General features: G+C 44.7%; 5 protein-coding genes across 5 annotated transcripts; 2 read left to right on the top strand and 3 right to left on the bottom strand.

Moving 5' to 3' along the window:
* Positions 1-3,821: 3,821 nt before the first annotated feature.
* Positions 3,822-5,325, bottom strand: F5B22DRAFT_656378 (kinetochore Sim4 complex subunit FTA2-domain-containing protein; the record flags this gene model as incomplete). The annotated part of the gene is made up of 3 exons (XM_047979956.1): positions 4,949-5,325; positions 4,570-4,882; positions 3,822-4,537 (listed from the first exon to the last, which is right to left on the bottom strand). Exons 1-3 carry the CDS (start codon positions 5,135-5,137, stop codon positions 3,822-3,824), a joined length of 1,218 nt encoding a protein of 405 aa, XP_047830492.1. The 5' UTR covers positions 5,138-5,325.
* Positions 5,326-6,094: 769 nt separating this feature from the next.
* F5B22DRAFT_636729 (uncharacterized protein) lies at positions 6,095-9,019 on the bottom strand (the record flags this gene model as incomplete). The annotated part of the gene is made up of 5 exons (XM_047977332.1): positions 6,095-6,173; positions 6,660-6,786; positions 6,847-8,212; positions 8,276-8,721; positions 9,013-9,019. 5 exons carry the CDS (start codon positions 9,017-9,019, stop codon positions 6,095-6,097), a joined length of 2,025 nt encoding a protein of 674 aa, XP_047830491.1.
* A 240-nt stretch (positions 9,020-9,259) lies between these two features.
* On the top strand, positions 9,260-10,960 carry F5B22DRAFT_636728 (alpha/beta-hydrolase; the record flags this gene model as incomplete). The annotated part of the gene is made up of 5 exons (XM_047977331.1): positions 9,260-9,627; positions 9,766-10,061; positions 10,121-10,310; positions 10,372-10,648; positions 10,862-10,960. The coding sequence occupies 5 exons, from the start codon at positions 9,260-9,262 to the stop codon at positions 10,958-10,960; spliced, it is 1,230 nt and encodes a 409-aa protein (XP_047830490.1).
* A 1,373-nt stretch (positions 10,961-12,333) lies between these two features.
* On the top strand, positions 12,334-12,835 carry F5B22DRAFT_206308 (uncharacterized protein). The gene has a single exon (XM_047969644.1). It carries the CDS (start codon positions 12,464-12,466, stop codon positions 12,737-12,739), a length of 276 nt encoding a protein of 91 aa, XP_047830489.1. The 5' UTR covers positions 12,334-12,463; the 3' UTR covers positions 12,740-12,835.
* A 96-nt stretch (positions 12,836-12,931) lies between these two features.
* F5B22DRAFT_647063 (uncharacterized protein) lies at positions 12,932-15,545 on the bottom strand (the record flags this gene model as incomplete). Its single annotated transcript, XM_047978814.1, has 2 exons — positions 12,932-15,403; positions 15,477-15,545. 2 exons carry the CDS (start codon positions 15,543-15,545, stop codon positions 12,932-12,934), a joined length of 2,541 nt encoding a protein of 846 aa, XP_047830488.1.
* Between the last annotated feature and the right edge of the window lie 723 nt (positions 15,546-16,268).

The raw sequence follows: 16,268 nt of genomic DNA, 5'->3' as shown, positions 1-16,268 counted from the left end.
TAACCCTAACCCTAACCCTAACCCTAACCCTAACCCTAACCCTAACCCTAACCCTAACCCTAACCCTAACCCTAACCCTAACCCTAACCCTAATAACCCTAACCCTTTAACCCTAACCCATAACATTCTGGCGCGTTTGCAAGTTATCTTTGGTCTTCGGACCTATGGCCTAACTCCGGCTTGGCGCGGAGTTCGGGTCGGAGATATTGTATCTCCGAAGATAACGCCGATTTCGGCCGAAACCCCTCTTCTTTCGGCCGAACCCCGCTTCGGCAATTGACGTCGGCAGATTTACCCCTCGTACGAGACCTAAGGATCAGCCCACTTGTTGGGGTTCCCAACATTTGGGCAGCGACCGCCCCGAAAGGGGCCCGGTCGGCGGCGCCTTTCGCGACCGTTTCCTTGAACTTATGTACGAAGGGAAATCCGTACCCTTCGACACTTCTGCCCTGACGAGCCACACACGGCGAAACTATCTTTATCCTCGTTCGGAAAGGTAGTCGGCTTATTGTGTTTGTGTTCGTCAACGAATTCTACATTGAACGTTGCACTTTTTCCATTTTAACCCTAACCCTAACCCTAACCCTAACCCTAAAAGGGGATATAAGGAAAAATTATAAATTTATATAAAAAAAAAAGAATTATTTTAAAAATTTATTAAAAAAAAAAAAAAGATTAAAAATTTATTATTATAATAAAGGTAGATTAAGGAGCTATAAATAGTAAGAATAAAATAGCTAGACGTTAAAGCACTATTTGGATTAAAACTAGACTAAACCAAACTAAACTAAATAAAAAAAAAAAAAAACCAAGGTAAAACTAAATAAATATAAAGGAGTTAAAAAAAGAACGGTAAGGGCTAATAGGATTAGAACTTATATTATTAAATTAAATTTATACTTTTTTCAATCATAGCTATATTAATTTAAAACTAAGTTGTTTAAAGGGCAAAGGGGAAGGAATTAAGAATTTTAATAACCTTATTGTTATTAAGCCTTACAGTTATAAAATTAAGCAGTAAAAAGTTCTAAACTAAAACGTTAATATTATTATAATAAAAAGATAATAAAAATAAAAAATAGGGGAATAAAGGTAAAAACTTATTAAAAAAGAATTATAAAAATTCTCTTTAATAAAATATTAAGCTATAATAACTATATTTTTAAGTTAGAAATAGAATAACTAAAAGTCCTCTTAAATATAAACTTCTTCTTTATTACCGGAGTAAGGATATAGCTATAAAGCAAAGGCAAATTAGTAATAATAGTTAAAGTAAGCATTATAAGTAGTATAGTCCTTTTAAAAAATAAAAAAAAAAATATTAATAAGTATTAAAAAAATAACTATATAAAGGTAATATATATTATTTTCGTTTTTTTAGCATTTATAAATATATATACTTTATATACTTCCTTTTTTATATTTTTAAATATAAAGGTAAAATTAATAACTAAAGTAATAACTTTATAATATAATATTAATAAATATATATATTAATATAGTATAGTTAGATTAGTAATAATAATAGTAATATTAATAATATATTAAAAATTAATATATTAAAATAAAAGCGAATTTAAATTATAAACGTTTCTAATTATTAAAGGCATTATTTATTTAAAAAATATAGTTAAGAATTAAAAATAGTAAAGGAAATTATAAAATAGGGATAAAATATTAATAAAATGTAATTAATATATTAATTTATATAAGTTATAGCATTTATTGCATTAGGTATAATAGGTTAAGGAAATATTACCTTCGAATATATATATAAGGTAAAATAGCGCTGCTTTTTAAATAGTACTACCTTCTTTACAATATACATTAAAGTTAGTTTAAAAGTAATAAAAGTAGAACTTCTTATCCGTAAAAATAGGTATATATATTAATATAATAGCGGTAATAATAAACAAAAGAAAATAAAAAGAGGTACGGGTGAAGCGTTTAAAAAAACCTTTTTTAAAAAAAAAACTAAAAATAAAGCTAGGTATTATAATTATAAAAAGGTAATAAAACGAACGTAAGGAAGGAAGGAAGAAAAATAAAAGAGTGTATAAAGTAAATAATTAATTAATATAGTAAAAAATTCTACTACAGAGCTATAAGGCGTTACTATACCGCCTTAAAAAGAAATATAGCTTAAAATAAATAATATAGCATATATACTATATAACTATATTATAAGCAGATTTAGACTTATATAATTAAGGTTAATTATATTTAAAAGAGGGGAATATTATTACGGAACTAAAGAAGCTTAATTTCCAATATATAATACAAATTAAGGAATATTATATATAACGTTAAGAAAGGGAATAAGGGGCGAAAATTAGAACTTCCCTCCTTATGCAATAATAGAATAAATATATAAAACCACAGCTAAGCAATACTATGACACTATTTATCTTAAAAGATATAAACTTAAAGAATTAACTAACTTAGCAGTTTTAATAAGGGGTGGTAATATTTTTAGCATTTAAATAAGAAGTATAAATGTAACGTATATATATATAAAATAGGAACTACTTCTATTTTGGTAGGGATTGTACCAATTTGAAAGTACAGCCAGATTTTATTAAGTTGACTGGTCGTTTTTAAGTTAAAGACCCCAACGCTTCTACTGGAAGTCAGAAGGTTGGCGACGGAAGTGGAGTCCCAACGGGTAAGGGGGTGTTAGCTGTAAATGGGAGTTTATGTACACCAAATGGTAGGGTGTCAGAGGTAGGCGGAGTTAAGGACCGAGTAAACTGGGGTCCAAAGATGGCATATATATTTAGTTACACGTACAAAGCGCTGTGCCGGCTGAAATAGGCAGTTTGCCTTGCACTTCGGCCGTACGAAAGACCAACGCAGGCTGTTCATAATCTCTCAGAGACATGCAGGCAATATTGGGCAATATTAGAAAGTGAGGTTATACAGACTTCGCTTCTTGAAACAGACCCCAGAGCCCTAGGCGGTCTGGGCTAGCAGACCAGTTGTATATAGAGACGAGTCAAGCCGCCAACAGCCAAGAAAGAGTTGGTTGGTCAAGGACTCATGCAGCCCTAGTTGTTCATTATGATATGGATTCTAAGTTCCAAGCCCAGTATCTCTGCCCCTGTTATAGTTTCGGTGACTTTCCGATTGGTAGGACCATCCGTTCCTTACAGTGTATTAAAACTTCATCATCTAGTACATTCATTTCCTTACTTCGTCTCGTTAGAGTCTCGCCATCTGCGAATAAGCATGCTTGTGCAAATTGAGACAACACTTCTACATAAACTAGAGACTCAGCTTGGTTTGCTTACTGAGTGCCGATTAGATCCTAGAGGACGCCAGGACGCTTCGGATTGATGAACGATAGTGGTTTCTCTGAGATTGCTGCTCTGCTTCTGAAGAAAGGTGAGCTTGGTGAGCCGCACCTGGGAAATGGAGGTATGAGGATGCTGCGTCATCACCTCAGAGTAATTGAGGGTCTGTTGAGAAATGTTGTCTTGCTTTGAACTGGAGTATAATATTATAGCTTGATAATGTCATGGAGAAGTAGATACGGAGTGGCAGAACCTTATTGCGGAGATCGTCTATAAATAAAGAGATCTCCAGGAATAGCTTCATGGGTTAAAACCGAGACCGTAGATAATCTGAATAGACCTGAGCTGATCACTTCTGGATTCACCTCCACTGACTCTACACCCAAAGTATTATTTCATCTCAGCCTTAGTTAAGCTGCTAATCAGAAATGCCCTATCCAAGCTCGAATCCTTGATGCGCTCTTGTCTGTTTAAGCATACCTCTCTTGTTTGCAGATCATTTGTGTGAACTGGTCTGATTGGTTTGCTTCATTTGATATTCTTGCCGCTGTTCTTGACTGGAAACAGGTAACCGCCCTTGAAATCCCAGTCTAAGACGTGGGGAAATGGAAGAGTGCATGATCCAACACTTTTTGCCCATTCCTCTTCCTCTTTCTCACTTTGATAGTGCCATACATCTGGACGGGCTGTCAGCTTTCGTAAAAGATGTCGCGAGTTCCTCCTGCAAACCGATCGGGTTGCATGCCCCCGCGAAACCGGTAGTGCCTTGGCTCTCCTAATAACACCATTTGATGTCCAAGAATACCTCCTTGGGTCAACAAAAGTATAAAGAGTTCTCTCGATTGCCCTGCTACCCCTCAAATTGTACCGTGCCTTGTGGGAGCAGCCCCGACCCCCGGGAAAGGCTTGAATGGATAGGCGACGTCTGTCATGTTCGTCATTCCACGAATGGATCATGGAGTCGAATGCAAGATAGTCGTTCATGCAATGCACAAAGGTTTGCCGTGTTATAGCTCGAACCATCACGGGGCTAAGGTGTGGGTTTAGCTCTGGATTCGTGATGAAATGAGGCAATGTGATAGCTGAGCTGAAGTCGCCCAATTTACCATCAATCATCTGCCGGATCGCAACGTCGATCTCTATGATACCGAGCTTTTGTAGCTTTACGACGCTTCGAAGTAACTGGCGCGCCAGCCCCTGCGGAAAAACATCGCCCCTGTCCTCATCAATAGTTTCTCCAAGGGCTTTCACAATACATCTGAACGGTGGGGTCCACCATCCTTGCCGGGATAGAGTAGGCGCTGCTCCTCTTCCTCGCGATATCCAGTTTCGTCTATATCCACATTGAAGGACCAATTGTTAAAGTCGAACTGAGACATCATAGCGCGCTCATTATCCTCGCCCAGCAGCACATAGCCGAAACATCGAATCGCCAGTTCCTCGCACCCAGCCTCCTGGAGGCGCCCAAAAGCGCGGCAGTCAGCGTTAAACGGCTCCATATAATTATATACGGCGCGGAGTCCTCCGAGCTTCTCGCGATTGATGAACTCCCCGAAGCCAAGCCAGTTGTAATCATATATCCATCGAAACTATTTGAATCCATCAGTGACTTATATACAAGAAAATCAACAGTTTAGTAGAAGGGCGAAGCTCACCACCCTGAGCGCATAGATCTGATCCAGAATTCTAACCTTGAAGACGATGGCATGGAGGCCCTCTCCAAGGATTTCAAGGAATTCAATCTTCTGGTGGCCTTGAAAGTCGAACGGCCGCAACTTGGGGCCAGGGCATTGAGGCAAGGGCACCAAATCTGCCGTACACTCAGGCCAGTCGGGATACATCATCGCAGATACGAATGGCCGATTGCGCGCGGACAGAATTCCGAGATCAAGAGCAGTGAAAATTTCAAGACTAGAATTTTCAATGGCTCCATGATTTTAGGATACTCCCTCTTGCAAAATATGGCCATTTATGTTGTTTGGACTCGAATAGAGCCTAGAGCAAGCGAAGTGCTTTGTTTGTATGGGCTGTAGTTCAGATTTACTTTAGTCAGCCAATAGGCAGTACAGCAGCACAGGTGGGGTACTTACTATTTTTAAAACGCCGTATTTCCGCCCAGTTAGATGTGTGACGTAGTCCTGGCCTGTTATTGGGTACTTGGGCTCAGAATAGTACATAGACATGGTTATGTTCCCTGAATTGGAAGCCGTACGTTGATCCCTTCAACGGCGCGTTATGAACCTCGACTCGGACCAACACAGAACCTAGACCTCAACAATAATGACAGTGATTTGAGCATTAGATGCTGTACCAATCCTCCGAACGCGGGATGAAGATCGCGACGCACAACTATCATGCAGTAGGTGGCTGCCTGCTGTGGCATGTTTGTTCCCATTGAGATGTCGAATGTCCAAGCCTATTATTCGGAGAGCGACTCTCGGGGGCCACAGTTTGGAGGCGAGACTTCTGTTCTTACTCTTAATATGGGACAAGGGTTGGCGGAATGTTGCACGCTTTTATATGAAGGGACGCCTGATCCAAAACTCTGAAGATTGTTTTGGCAGCCCACCCAAGTGAATATTAATATAGAACCTGAAGTAAGTCTTCCCATTCTGTAGTCCCATTACACTTGAACATGGAATGAGGAGCGAGATGATTGATTCAGATCTATCTCTAGCTACCTATTTTCCTCCAGGTCTATATAGACCTATACCCTTTGTCCCTTAACTCTTTATTTCTGCGCATATACATAGACTCTTCTATGCATAGATCCTTCTGGTGTCTGTCAGATCAAACAAGTATTACCGGTATCTCGGACGTAGGTGAGTCTCACGGCCCCTGCAGTGCGCACGAGGGATCAAACCAAGGTAGTATTGAGTGCTCTAGCTAGCTAGGTTCTATCTCACGAGCGATTAAGTGGTGTGCTGAATATATATGCGATCTTCAGACCCTAGTTTACTTGCTCCTTGACTCCACCTACGTCTGACACCATGTTATTGTTATTTTGACCGGCACTTATGAGGGTGTTTATAAGATCTACATTGCTCAAAGGTAGCGTCCAGTTGCCCGTCTCAATATCCTGAGTTGACAGCACCTAACGCTTCCCCGTGAGATGGTAGAACGCAGTTGGGAGAGAGTTGGCTCAGATTATTGCTCGGAACAGATACTGGAGTTCCATATCTCTGTTCAGGCTGATTACCATTACAGGGATGTTTCGGCCAGCTTGATATATCGATGGTATCATTGAAGTCGATGTTAGGCAAGTCATTGAATGGCGACTGAAAAGGAACTTGTGCGTCGGCGCCATCTATGTAGAAGGTGTCTATAAGGTAAGAATTTATCCCCTGATCTCCTGCAGTGGGACACTCTCCAAAGATATCATTCGGGGTGATAGCTTTCGAGGTGACGTTAATAATACCTAGAAACGGGATAGTCAGTTGAATAGTTGCATCCGTATTTGATGGGGAAAACGACGGGGTTCCCTCTGGATAGTCTAGACGCATAGAGTGATTGTAGGCTTCCTCTTCCATTGCCAAGAGGCGCCGGAGCAGACCCGAGCATAGCGCATTCGTTGTGTCGGCTGACAACAGGTTAGCATCTGCCATGCTTATCTGAGCCTGCTGTACAAGCGCACGGTCGCAAGGGCGTTGATGCGTCAACAACCCCTCTGTCATACCCGAGGAGGCGCCGTGTCGCTGGTGTGAGCCCAGCCTGCACTGGCTTCTTTCGATGTGCGCTATCAGAAGCGCTATTGCAGCCATTAGCCCGAAGTAATCAACTGTGCGACAAGAGAAAGCAATGCGATTGAAGCTATGAAACATGATGAGGCGCGAGAGGATCTCACGAGACGAGTTGACGCATGTTAGTCGTGAGTACGCATACTGTTGGCCACCTCCAGAAGGACGTAGCATATACGGTAAGTGAAGCTGTACAAGGAGGCTGTGGTGAAAGAGTTGATGAAAGAGCTGCCGCATGTACCAAAACAACGCAGTGGGCTGATGAGCGCCAGTGGCTAGGTTCGGAGTGAGCCACCAGCCTGATGGCATATGGCTGGAAGCGATCTGTAGCCGCTCATCTAGTTCCTGTGTCAAAGCGTAATCATCTTCTTCTGGGTCTGTCTGGTTGCGCTCAAGAAGCCGGCATGCAATCACGCAGTGAATGCGATCAAGCCGTCCCATAGGGGTATCGCCTGAAAGCATCACATCAGATGCCATGCTTTGATCGAGTGTGCTCTGTGGCACGCCTAGCATGAGACACAGATACCTCTCATGAGCAAGCATTCGAAACCACATGAGATCTGGGTATGCACTGGTCTCAGGACTGACGATTGTACATCGTGCGTTCCCTTTACGGTGAAATCCCATGACTTGAGCGATAGTTATGGCACGCCGCACTGTTATCAAGGCTTTCTGTAATTTTCCGTCGTTGGCATGATACCAGCTCTCCATGATAACGCAGCCAAGCCCTTCGATGTTGTCGACTAACTCATCTCTAGCTATAACCATGTCACTGGCAATTTCTACCAAGCTATGCCTCATCTCATCAGGTGCTTTCGATAGTCCTCTAATATCTTGGTGGAATTCAGGGTGAAGGTGCTGTAATGAGGTAGCAAGGTAGAGCATGTGCCGAGCTATCAGAACCGGATGCGCCTCGGGCCCGGGTGTCGCGAAAATGCTATCAATAGACGTCGTATCATCGAGAGCACTGTACGGCACTGTTTGCATTTGATAGAACATGGAGGACGTGCTACTGGATGCTTTGGCGATCATCTGAATCTCCTCACGCGAAGGAAGATATTTACGTAGTGCCTGTGAGAGTCCTGCATGCCCCGACCCATTCGCTAGCGAAACTCGAGGCGCCCGGGACGGCGAATCACCATGATCCTGAGCAAGAACTTGAAAGCTGTGTGCACGCACATCCTAACGCTCATTCACATTCAGTATCATTCATTGAATTGTCGCAGTCTCCTGTCTCGTACTTACGGGCAAGACGCTGGGCGACGGCTCACGGCCGGTGACCCCGGAGGCGGGTGAGGCCACAGGGTTCAAGGGACGGTTTCCCGCTTGGTTGTCGTTTATTGGATCGATATTTGGCGTAGAGGAAGGGCGACATGCTGTTGACTCGGCCGGTCTCTCTCTCAACAGTTGGTCGACAAGAGTTTCAATCCGGACGACGCGGTCGCCCATCTGCAAGCTCCGGTCGAGAGACGTCGTCAATACTTCCGGATGTTCTTGGCCAACGCATTGCGCACCGCGCCTTGCACATCGCATACACGTCTCGTCGGTGGGCAATTTGAAAATGCACTTTATTTTGCGATGTTTGCACTCCCAGCAGCTTTTTGTACCCTTCCGTACCCTACGCCTAGGTCGCGGAGAAGGAATTGTAGGCAACCTGCCGTCGGCTTCTAAAGCCGCAGCGACTGGCTCGGCTGGCTCGCGGAGAGTAGGTACGTCAAAAGTGGCCATGAGAAGTCGAGATCCCCGCAAGTCTCGAGATCACTGTTGTAGCATTCTGACACTCCGATTGTGCTTGGGGTTGTCGTCGGTGTGTTGGATTCGGACTCAAGCTAAGGGGGTCTAACCTGATCTACAGTAGGTCTTTGATACCTAGCATGTGGAGCTGAATCTTGGACCGTGAATTCGGCGGAGGAAAAGTCCAGCGCAGGGATTAGGTAGCGTCTTACCAGTTACCTAACTACTTTCTTGAGTCTAGGTACAACACGACATGGCCACATAGCTTCCCGTAGTGACAACCCGACCATGATCTCGGAGGACCATTTTGAACGCCTTCACGCGTGAAGTTAAAATGGTTCAACAGAATATAAATAGTCTCTTCCCCGAAAAGAGTCAAGCAGTTATGGTACCAGACAACCTACACGCATCTCGGTTTCTAGATTCTCGGAATTGCTATACCTCTTGGTTCCGTTGAGCAGTAAGCCAGAATAGTTAGTGCATTATACCGCTACCATGGCCTCCAAGTTTGGTGTCATTCCGAACAATACCCCAACAAACCCAGAGCCTTTCACTTTGCACGTCGCAGAAGAAGAGCTCGTTGCCCTCGGGGATTTGCTGCGATTGTCCAAGATCGGACCTACCACCTGGTGGAATCAACAGAACGATCCTCAGTACGGAGTCTCTCGCCAGTGGCTGATTGAAGCAAAAGATACTTGGCTTAATAGTTTTGACTGGCGCAAACATGAGAAGTATATCAACAGCTTCCCAAACTACAAACTTCCCATCTCCGACCCTGAAGCAGGTCGTGTCGACGTCCACTTCGCCGCCCTGTTCTCGGCAAAAAAAGATGCGATACCTCTTCTGTTCTTGGTGAGTACTTGGTCATCCGCTTGGGACATGAGTGCTGACCTTTCTCGCAGTAAGTAAATGGTTATCCCGACCCTTCTTACAGAGTCACAGGCGTCCACAGAGCAATGTTGCCGAGAAAATAACTAATGTTCGATGTATCTGGCTTATAGGCATGGCTTCCCCTCGTCTTTCGTGGAATTCCTACCGATTCTGGAGTTACTCGTCGACAAGTACACGCCTGAAACCTTGCCATACCACATCATAGTACCCTCTTTACCGGACTATGGGCTCTCCCGCAGCGCCACTCAGCAAGCCGAGATGACATTAACCCATGCGGCCCGAATCATGAACCAGTTAATGCTGGACCTCGGATTTGGTCAAGGATACGTAGTGCAAGGCGGCGACCTTGGAAGTATGCTTTCGCGTATTATGTCTGTCGAATATGATGCATGCAAAGCTTTCCATGGTATGTGAACAGGCCGCAGCATTGAACACTATCTTCTGGCAATCTCTAACAGGATATAGTCAACATGCTCGTGGCAGACCCTGCTCTGACAGCCCCGTCTTCAGACTTGCTGTCGCCAGAAGAATCCCAGATCGTCCAGCGCACCGAGGATTGGCGCCAGACAGGCCTAGCATATGCACTCGAGCACGGCACTCGCCCAGCCACGGTTGGCCTAGCTATTTCAGCTAGCCCGCTCGCCATGCTTGCTTGGTAAGTACAATTATTAGTAGCGGGCGATACAGCTAGATGGCAACTAATTATAAACTTTCAGGATCGGCGAGAAGCTGCTGGAATGGACCGACCCGCGGCATCAGTTCCCCTTGGACACCATTCTGGGCGTGGTCAGTTTCTATTGGTTTACCGAGACCTTCCCGCGTAGTCTCTATCATGCCACTCTGGTAAAGAATCTTTTTGCAGGGAAGCCTCATCCAACGTCGATGGAGAAGCCCCTGGGGTACTCTCTCTTCGCCTACGACCTTTGTGTGCTGCCTAAACCCTGGGCTGAGGAGATCTACCCCAACCTGACGCTTTTCAAAGCTCACAATGAGGTAAGTAGCATCGATCATCCCGATGACCAAATTATTGACATAAATGCCAAGGGGGGTCACTTCGCGAGCATTGAGCAACCAAGGGAATTACTAGATGATGTCGAGGAATTCGTTGGGAGGGTAAGCCATCTATTCGAGAGAAGTAATAACTAGTTAGATCGGTCGATCGGTCAGACTTGGTCCATGGGCAGGTTGATTCATTATAGAAATTAGACGGTAACCGATGATCTGGTCGAAGCCAAAGCTGAAACCGCTGAGTCGAATGGCACTTGGGACCATGTCAATATGGTACCGACTACACTTAGGAGATAGTTCTATTTTAAAACAAGAGTTGAAAATCATGGTTTGACACTGGAGCTCTTCGCAATATATTAATTTGCTAGGTCTGCAAAGACCCTTGGGCACTAGATTCAGTAGGTTCTCTCCCAACTACGGGTTGAGTGAGAGGATGAAATGAAGGAGCCAGTGAATGATGAGATCATATAAATTCCGCGCCGTTATTGGATCTCATTGATAGAAAGACTAAAGCTCTTCTATCCGAGGCCTCGCTGTCTGAAACAGTCATAATACGTGGCCAATACTGTGAGGGATAATGAGTCAAGTCAGGTGACAGTACATAGTGAGATGTAGAAGTCAAAGAACTTCTGATTAAGCCATTGTCATTGACAGTTTCAATCCAACTTATAATCCATAGTGGCTTTCCAAAGAAGGTGTAGACGGAAACTATCTTGTATCACATTAGAGAACTCGAGCGTCGTCGCACCAGCGTGCCTACTATAAACAGGAAGTAAATACAAACATTGAGTATTAAAGCCCAGTGATTACCCTATACTAATTCTTGTATACTTGTCGAACCCGATTTCTCATTGGGTTAGGAAGTCTATATTTCTAGTACGCGGCTAAGACAGCTACCTAATTCGAATTATGCGTAAGAATGCATATGCACCATAGTTATAATTAACACATATGTCGCGGAGTAGTGGGTATGCCATATAAATGCCGTTAATCTTGCACGGGATTAACCGTTATTTTTCCGTGACAACATGGTTACATCACCTATCTTCAAAGGTCATGACAATAGGAGAACATTGAGGTTTGCTATGGCTATATTCCGAGAACGGAACCTGGCGAGTGAATGGCAACCTAGTCCCATCGTCGTTAAAGTGTGAACTTGGGCGGTTCTAGCATTAGTCAGCATACTCTGATGTCAATCCAGTCACTTCATTTTAGCGAAGAGGAAATGCCGCGATTGACCGCGTGATGGTGGAGATGGCGGTGTCGGTGGCTGCACTGCAATTTTAGCCCAACATAAGGGAGGAAAGTCACTAACCCCGATGCCAGGTTAGCAACGATGACGGCAATGATGACGATGCTATTTTGTCTTCACTGTGGTCTTGGCTCACCCTCAATTGCCCGTCACCACCTAAACATTGCGTAGCTTGATCACATTTAAGTACGGCGGATGTCCTCAATTGGCTCGCCGACTGCCAAACAGCTAACACAACCACACTGTCGCAGGCGAACGCTGGCGCCGACGCTGAATTCTGGATGTCCATTTGCCGTGATGGACGAACGATTGATGATCCTTGGGCATAATTTCTATAAGCTGAGCGATGGGCATAATTACTGAATATACTGAAAGATGCGATTTAAACTTGACACCGACAGCTCTTTCAATGACCCTGAATAATTCAGACAACTATAGTGCCACCTCTATTGATACATCTACAGCAACACACCGGTTCTCATCGTGTAGTTCCTATCAATAAGCATCCTTATCAACTGCGCCACGAGTTGAAGATTATACCCGAAAATATGTTGGCGCGCCTCGAGGCGTTCCAGCGAGGTGACGATATTGTACCGCTCGAACTGAAGGGAGACAATGGGAGCAAGCGAGTGAAACAGCGAATCGATCCCAATACCAAAGAGAGCATGTTTTGTGATGACCTTCGGAAAGAAGATGGGGGCTTTTACAGCTTTCGGCCTAGTGTTTACAATTTTGAAGATGCTGCTGCTTTTTGCCGTCCGATGGTATTAGGTGACACCAGGGACATCTTGAATGCTACGCAAATGTGCCCCAATACTCCATAGATCATCTTCCAAGGCATGCTCAATCTCAACTCCATGACTTCATTGCTATTGGTTTGCCTACAGGTATACCTAACCTGTTCAGACAAGAAGATATATGAGTAAAGCCCGGTGCACCGGTGACCGGGTACTCTTCTACTCAGTACAAGATACTGCTTTTATGTCTTGTCCAAGAGACCTCGCACCTTCAGATCACTAATTCGTCTCTCTGCCGTCTACCCATATTACACGCTTTGAGCCGAACGGATCATCTCTGCAACAATATTTTATAGCTCCTTCTGGCGGCTTAATCAGTGGTAGAAGATTTGTCGTGTAACCGAGCACGTCGAAAAGGCAATGACAATTGTATTTGCAATATTTTTGGTTGCCAGTGAAGAAGTCATGTAGCGCAGCAGAAAATGGTGTCGCTTCCACAGTACCCTCCCCAGCATCTGGCTGACGTCCGTAGCTGATATTATGACCTTTGACGAAGCGCCACACCGCTGTCGGCGACGCACCGCGCTCATCTGATGGAACCTGCCAGTAATAAATATCGCAAGCTCGCATGCGGCATGCACCGGTATAGTCCTGATTCTCCCACAGGTCGATCTCAATAAACAAACCCCATTTCCACCATGGCCGCAGGCTCCCCAGGTCGAGTAGCCTTGAATTCTGGCTGAGTAGTATAGTATTCACAACAGGAGCTCCTAGCTGCAAATCATTGTTGGGCTGTGTACGTTGGGATTGGGGGCCATAAGTTTGAGTGCTTCGGAATCGAATAAATTCAGCCGCGATGTCTTCGACACTTCGTTTCTCCTTTTGCTCAAGAGAAAACCAAGGGATCGCATCTTTAGGTAGCGGAATACGCCAAAGAAGCTCTGTGGTACTTCCAAGAATCTCTTCAACACAGTGTTCACGGCTACTATGGCACCTGTAACACTGGTCCTCTTCGCTTGTAGAATGAAACCGATTTAAGTTGTCACAGTGTGGCAAGGGAGTTGCAACATCAATCTCGCTATTCCAATCCTCAAAGAAGGACAAGGGCTCTGTTCCACATGCCAATTCTCCGCTGTGGTGAGAGAAAGCCCATGCTTGAGTGAGGTAACCGCCGCGCTCGTCCTCGGGAACAGGCCAGCAATATATTGTCCCTAGTCGCGCTCCTGTTCGCGTTGAGGAAAAGAACCTGCCGTATTTCCAACGCGGAGCCGCCGATAGGCGTGCATCCTGACTGTCAATAGACTCAGTATCACTCGTGTCCCCAACAGCGCTGTCTATATTGTCTTCGCTGTTGTCATCGTCTTCGTTACAATAGTATATCCTTTTCCCAGTGAAGTCATCCAAGTACCACAAAGTCTCATTCTTCCTCTTCACAGGCGTACCGTTATGGCTATATCCCCTCACAGCATCACGGTGCGGTGTAACACCATGGCTGTTGCTGTATACACTTATATGAGTGGTAACAGGACCCCTGAAATTGCCGAAATCACATATGTCCGGGTCAAACTGATGAGTTAGATATCGAAGCAAGAATAGCTCGGTATATTCCGGTTGGACACCTTCGCAAAATAGCTGTATTGATGTGAGACTTAGGTTGGGTATGTTGGCCATCTTACGGAGTGTGCATTCATGCATGCCATATTCTCCCAGGGTTAGTCTGCGGAGCGAGGTGGCATGTCTCCGGATCAATGCCAAGAGATCTTCTTCTTTCATTTGGACTTCGGTCAGACTCAACGATGTTAAACGCGGCCAAGCCGGGGCCGTCCCCTCGCAGTAAGCATGGCCTAGCAGCTTTCTGGCTGCCTCCACGGCGGAATTGGCATCTTCGCTGTCGTCCACACAGACATGAAGATCGTAGTGAAAATCTATACTCCGCCACCATTTTTGTTCCCATGGCTTGGGATCAATGAGCCGAGTAAGGGTAATGTCCAGGTCCCTTAAGGCATGAGCCTGCCGAAGGAAATTTCCCGCAAGCTCCAGCAGTAGAGTTTCCCCCCTGGCATCTAAAGTAAGGGCAACGCTAGTCAGTCTAGAAGCACTAGATGACTCTCTTATGTAGTGAAAGAGGGGTATGGGCTGACAGCCGTCAATAAAAACAATATTGTTGGCCGATCTGGAAGAGACATATGGGAGTAATGTACGAGCAAAAATGGAATCAGCTACATTGTTCAAAAGCTCATCCTCTCCTAGAAATGAGTGTGCTTGTAGTGAGCCAGCGGTAATAGGCCAACCACAGTAGGGACCGGCACAGGGGGGAAGTCGAGCAACCACGCGCTCTACCGGCATATTCTGGTATACAATTGAGCCAAGACCCGTCAATCTAGGTACAGCTTCAGCCAGTTTATGCTCAAAGTCAGCTAGCGTTGCTTGTCTTGATGCGGAATACCAAGGGACCGATGCTTCAATCCAGCAAATCTTATTACGCGACCAGGCAGAAAGTTGGCTGACAGTGTCATAATCTGCCAATTCTTCGGCTTCATCAAGGAGAGTATAGAATATTGTGCTAACTGCGAATAGGGCGTTGCATTTCAATACAAACCAGGCAACCTCACGTACGCATTTGGCCAGTCGGGGTGTGGCAGCGATGTGGAAGAAGGCGTCGCGGTCGTGAGCAACACAGGACAGAGCGATTCGGTGAAAGAGGGCAGCACGAGCAGCAGGCTCTATGGTTTTGCAAGTCAGACGCAGTGCCTTTGAAGGGGTTAGCTCTTAAGATGACATGGCTGATAGTAAAGAATCTAATCATCGGCTTTTGACCACATACCTTTCGGTCGGACTGGCTTAACAGGGCGCTTGAGAAGATGCACTGAAGCACTTCATAAGGCAAGTCCATCATGCCGATATGAGGTCCCTATATCGATGAGGTTTCGGCCGTATTGGGGTGGGGGAAGGATGTTCAAAAGACACCTAGATGTCTGTTGCATATGCTCGCTCACTGTTGTTGACAAATGTATTGATTTTGTATGAATTACTTGGGCTTGGCGCATCTTATGATCATTTTTTTATAAAAAAAATAATAATAATAATACCCCCTGATGGCAGGTACGGTGGGAGTGGCTATATATTACCCCTCACAGTAGATTCCTTCAGTAGACTAGAACTTCTACTCTACAACATCAATACAACCCTTGGCAATCCACTACAGTTATCAACTCCAAGCAAACATTGCCTGCTGAAATAACTGCGGGGTAGTGTTGTTATCATCGCCCTTGAACTGGTTTGCCTTCCCTTACATTGTGAGGGCCATTGTGAGGGTTGTTGCGATTTAATGCTTAGCTTACCTAGGTAGCTTAGGTACGCCCCTCTATCAATTATAGTGGATGGCCACTGAATTCACAGCGGACTTAGTGTTTTACCCCTGCTATAATTCTAAAGACTATACCTAGCGAATCCCAAATCTCATTTCCAGGGAAGCGGCAAGTGAAGTCATCTACACCTCAATCCATCCCTTTGGGCCATATAACCTATAAGCATCTAACAAAATACTTCTACACCGGTGCATGTTGTACGGCGACCCGACGAGATTGAACATGGTTGCATAGCTTGGGTACCATGC

This window comes from Xylaria bambusicola (assembly GCF_022495145.1).
Source record: "Xylaria bambusicola strain CBS 139988 unplaced genomic scaffold F5B22scaffold_23, whole genome shotgun sequence".
In the NCBI taxonomy this organism is placed as follows: domain Eukaryota; kingdom Fungi; phylum Ascomycota; class Sordariomycetes; order Xylariales; family Xylariaceae; genus Xylaria; species Xylaria bambusicola.
The sequence above is the reverse complement of the archived record's forward strand: the minus strand, read 5'-3'. Positions and strand labels throughout refer to the sequence as shown.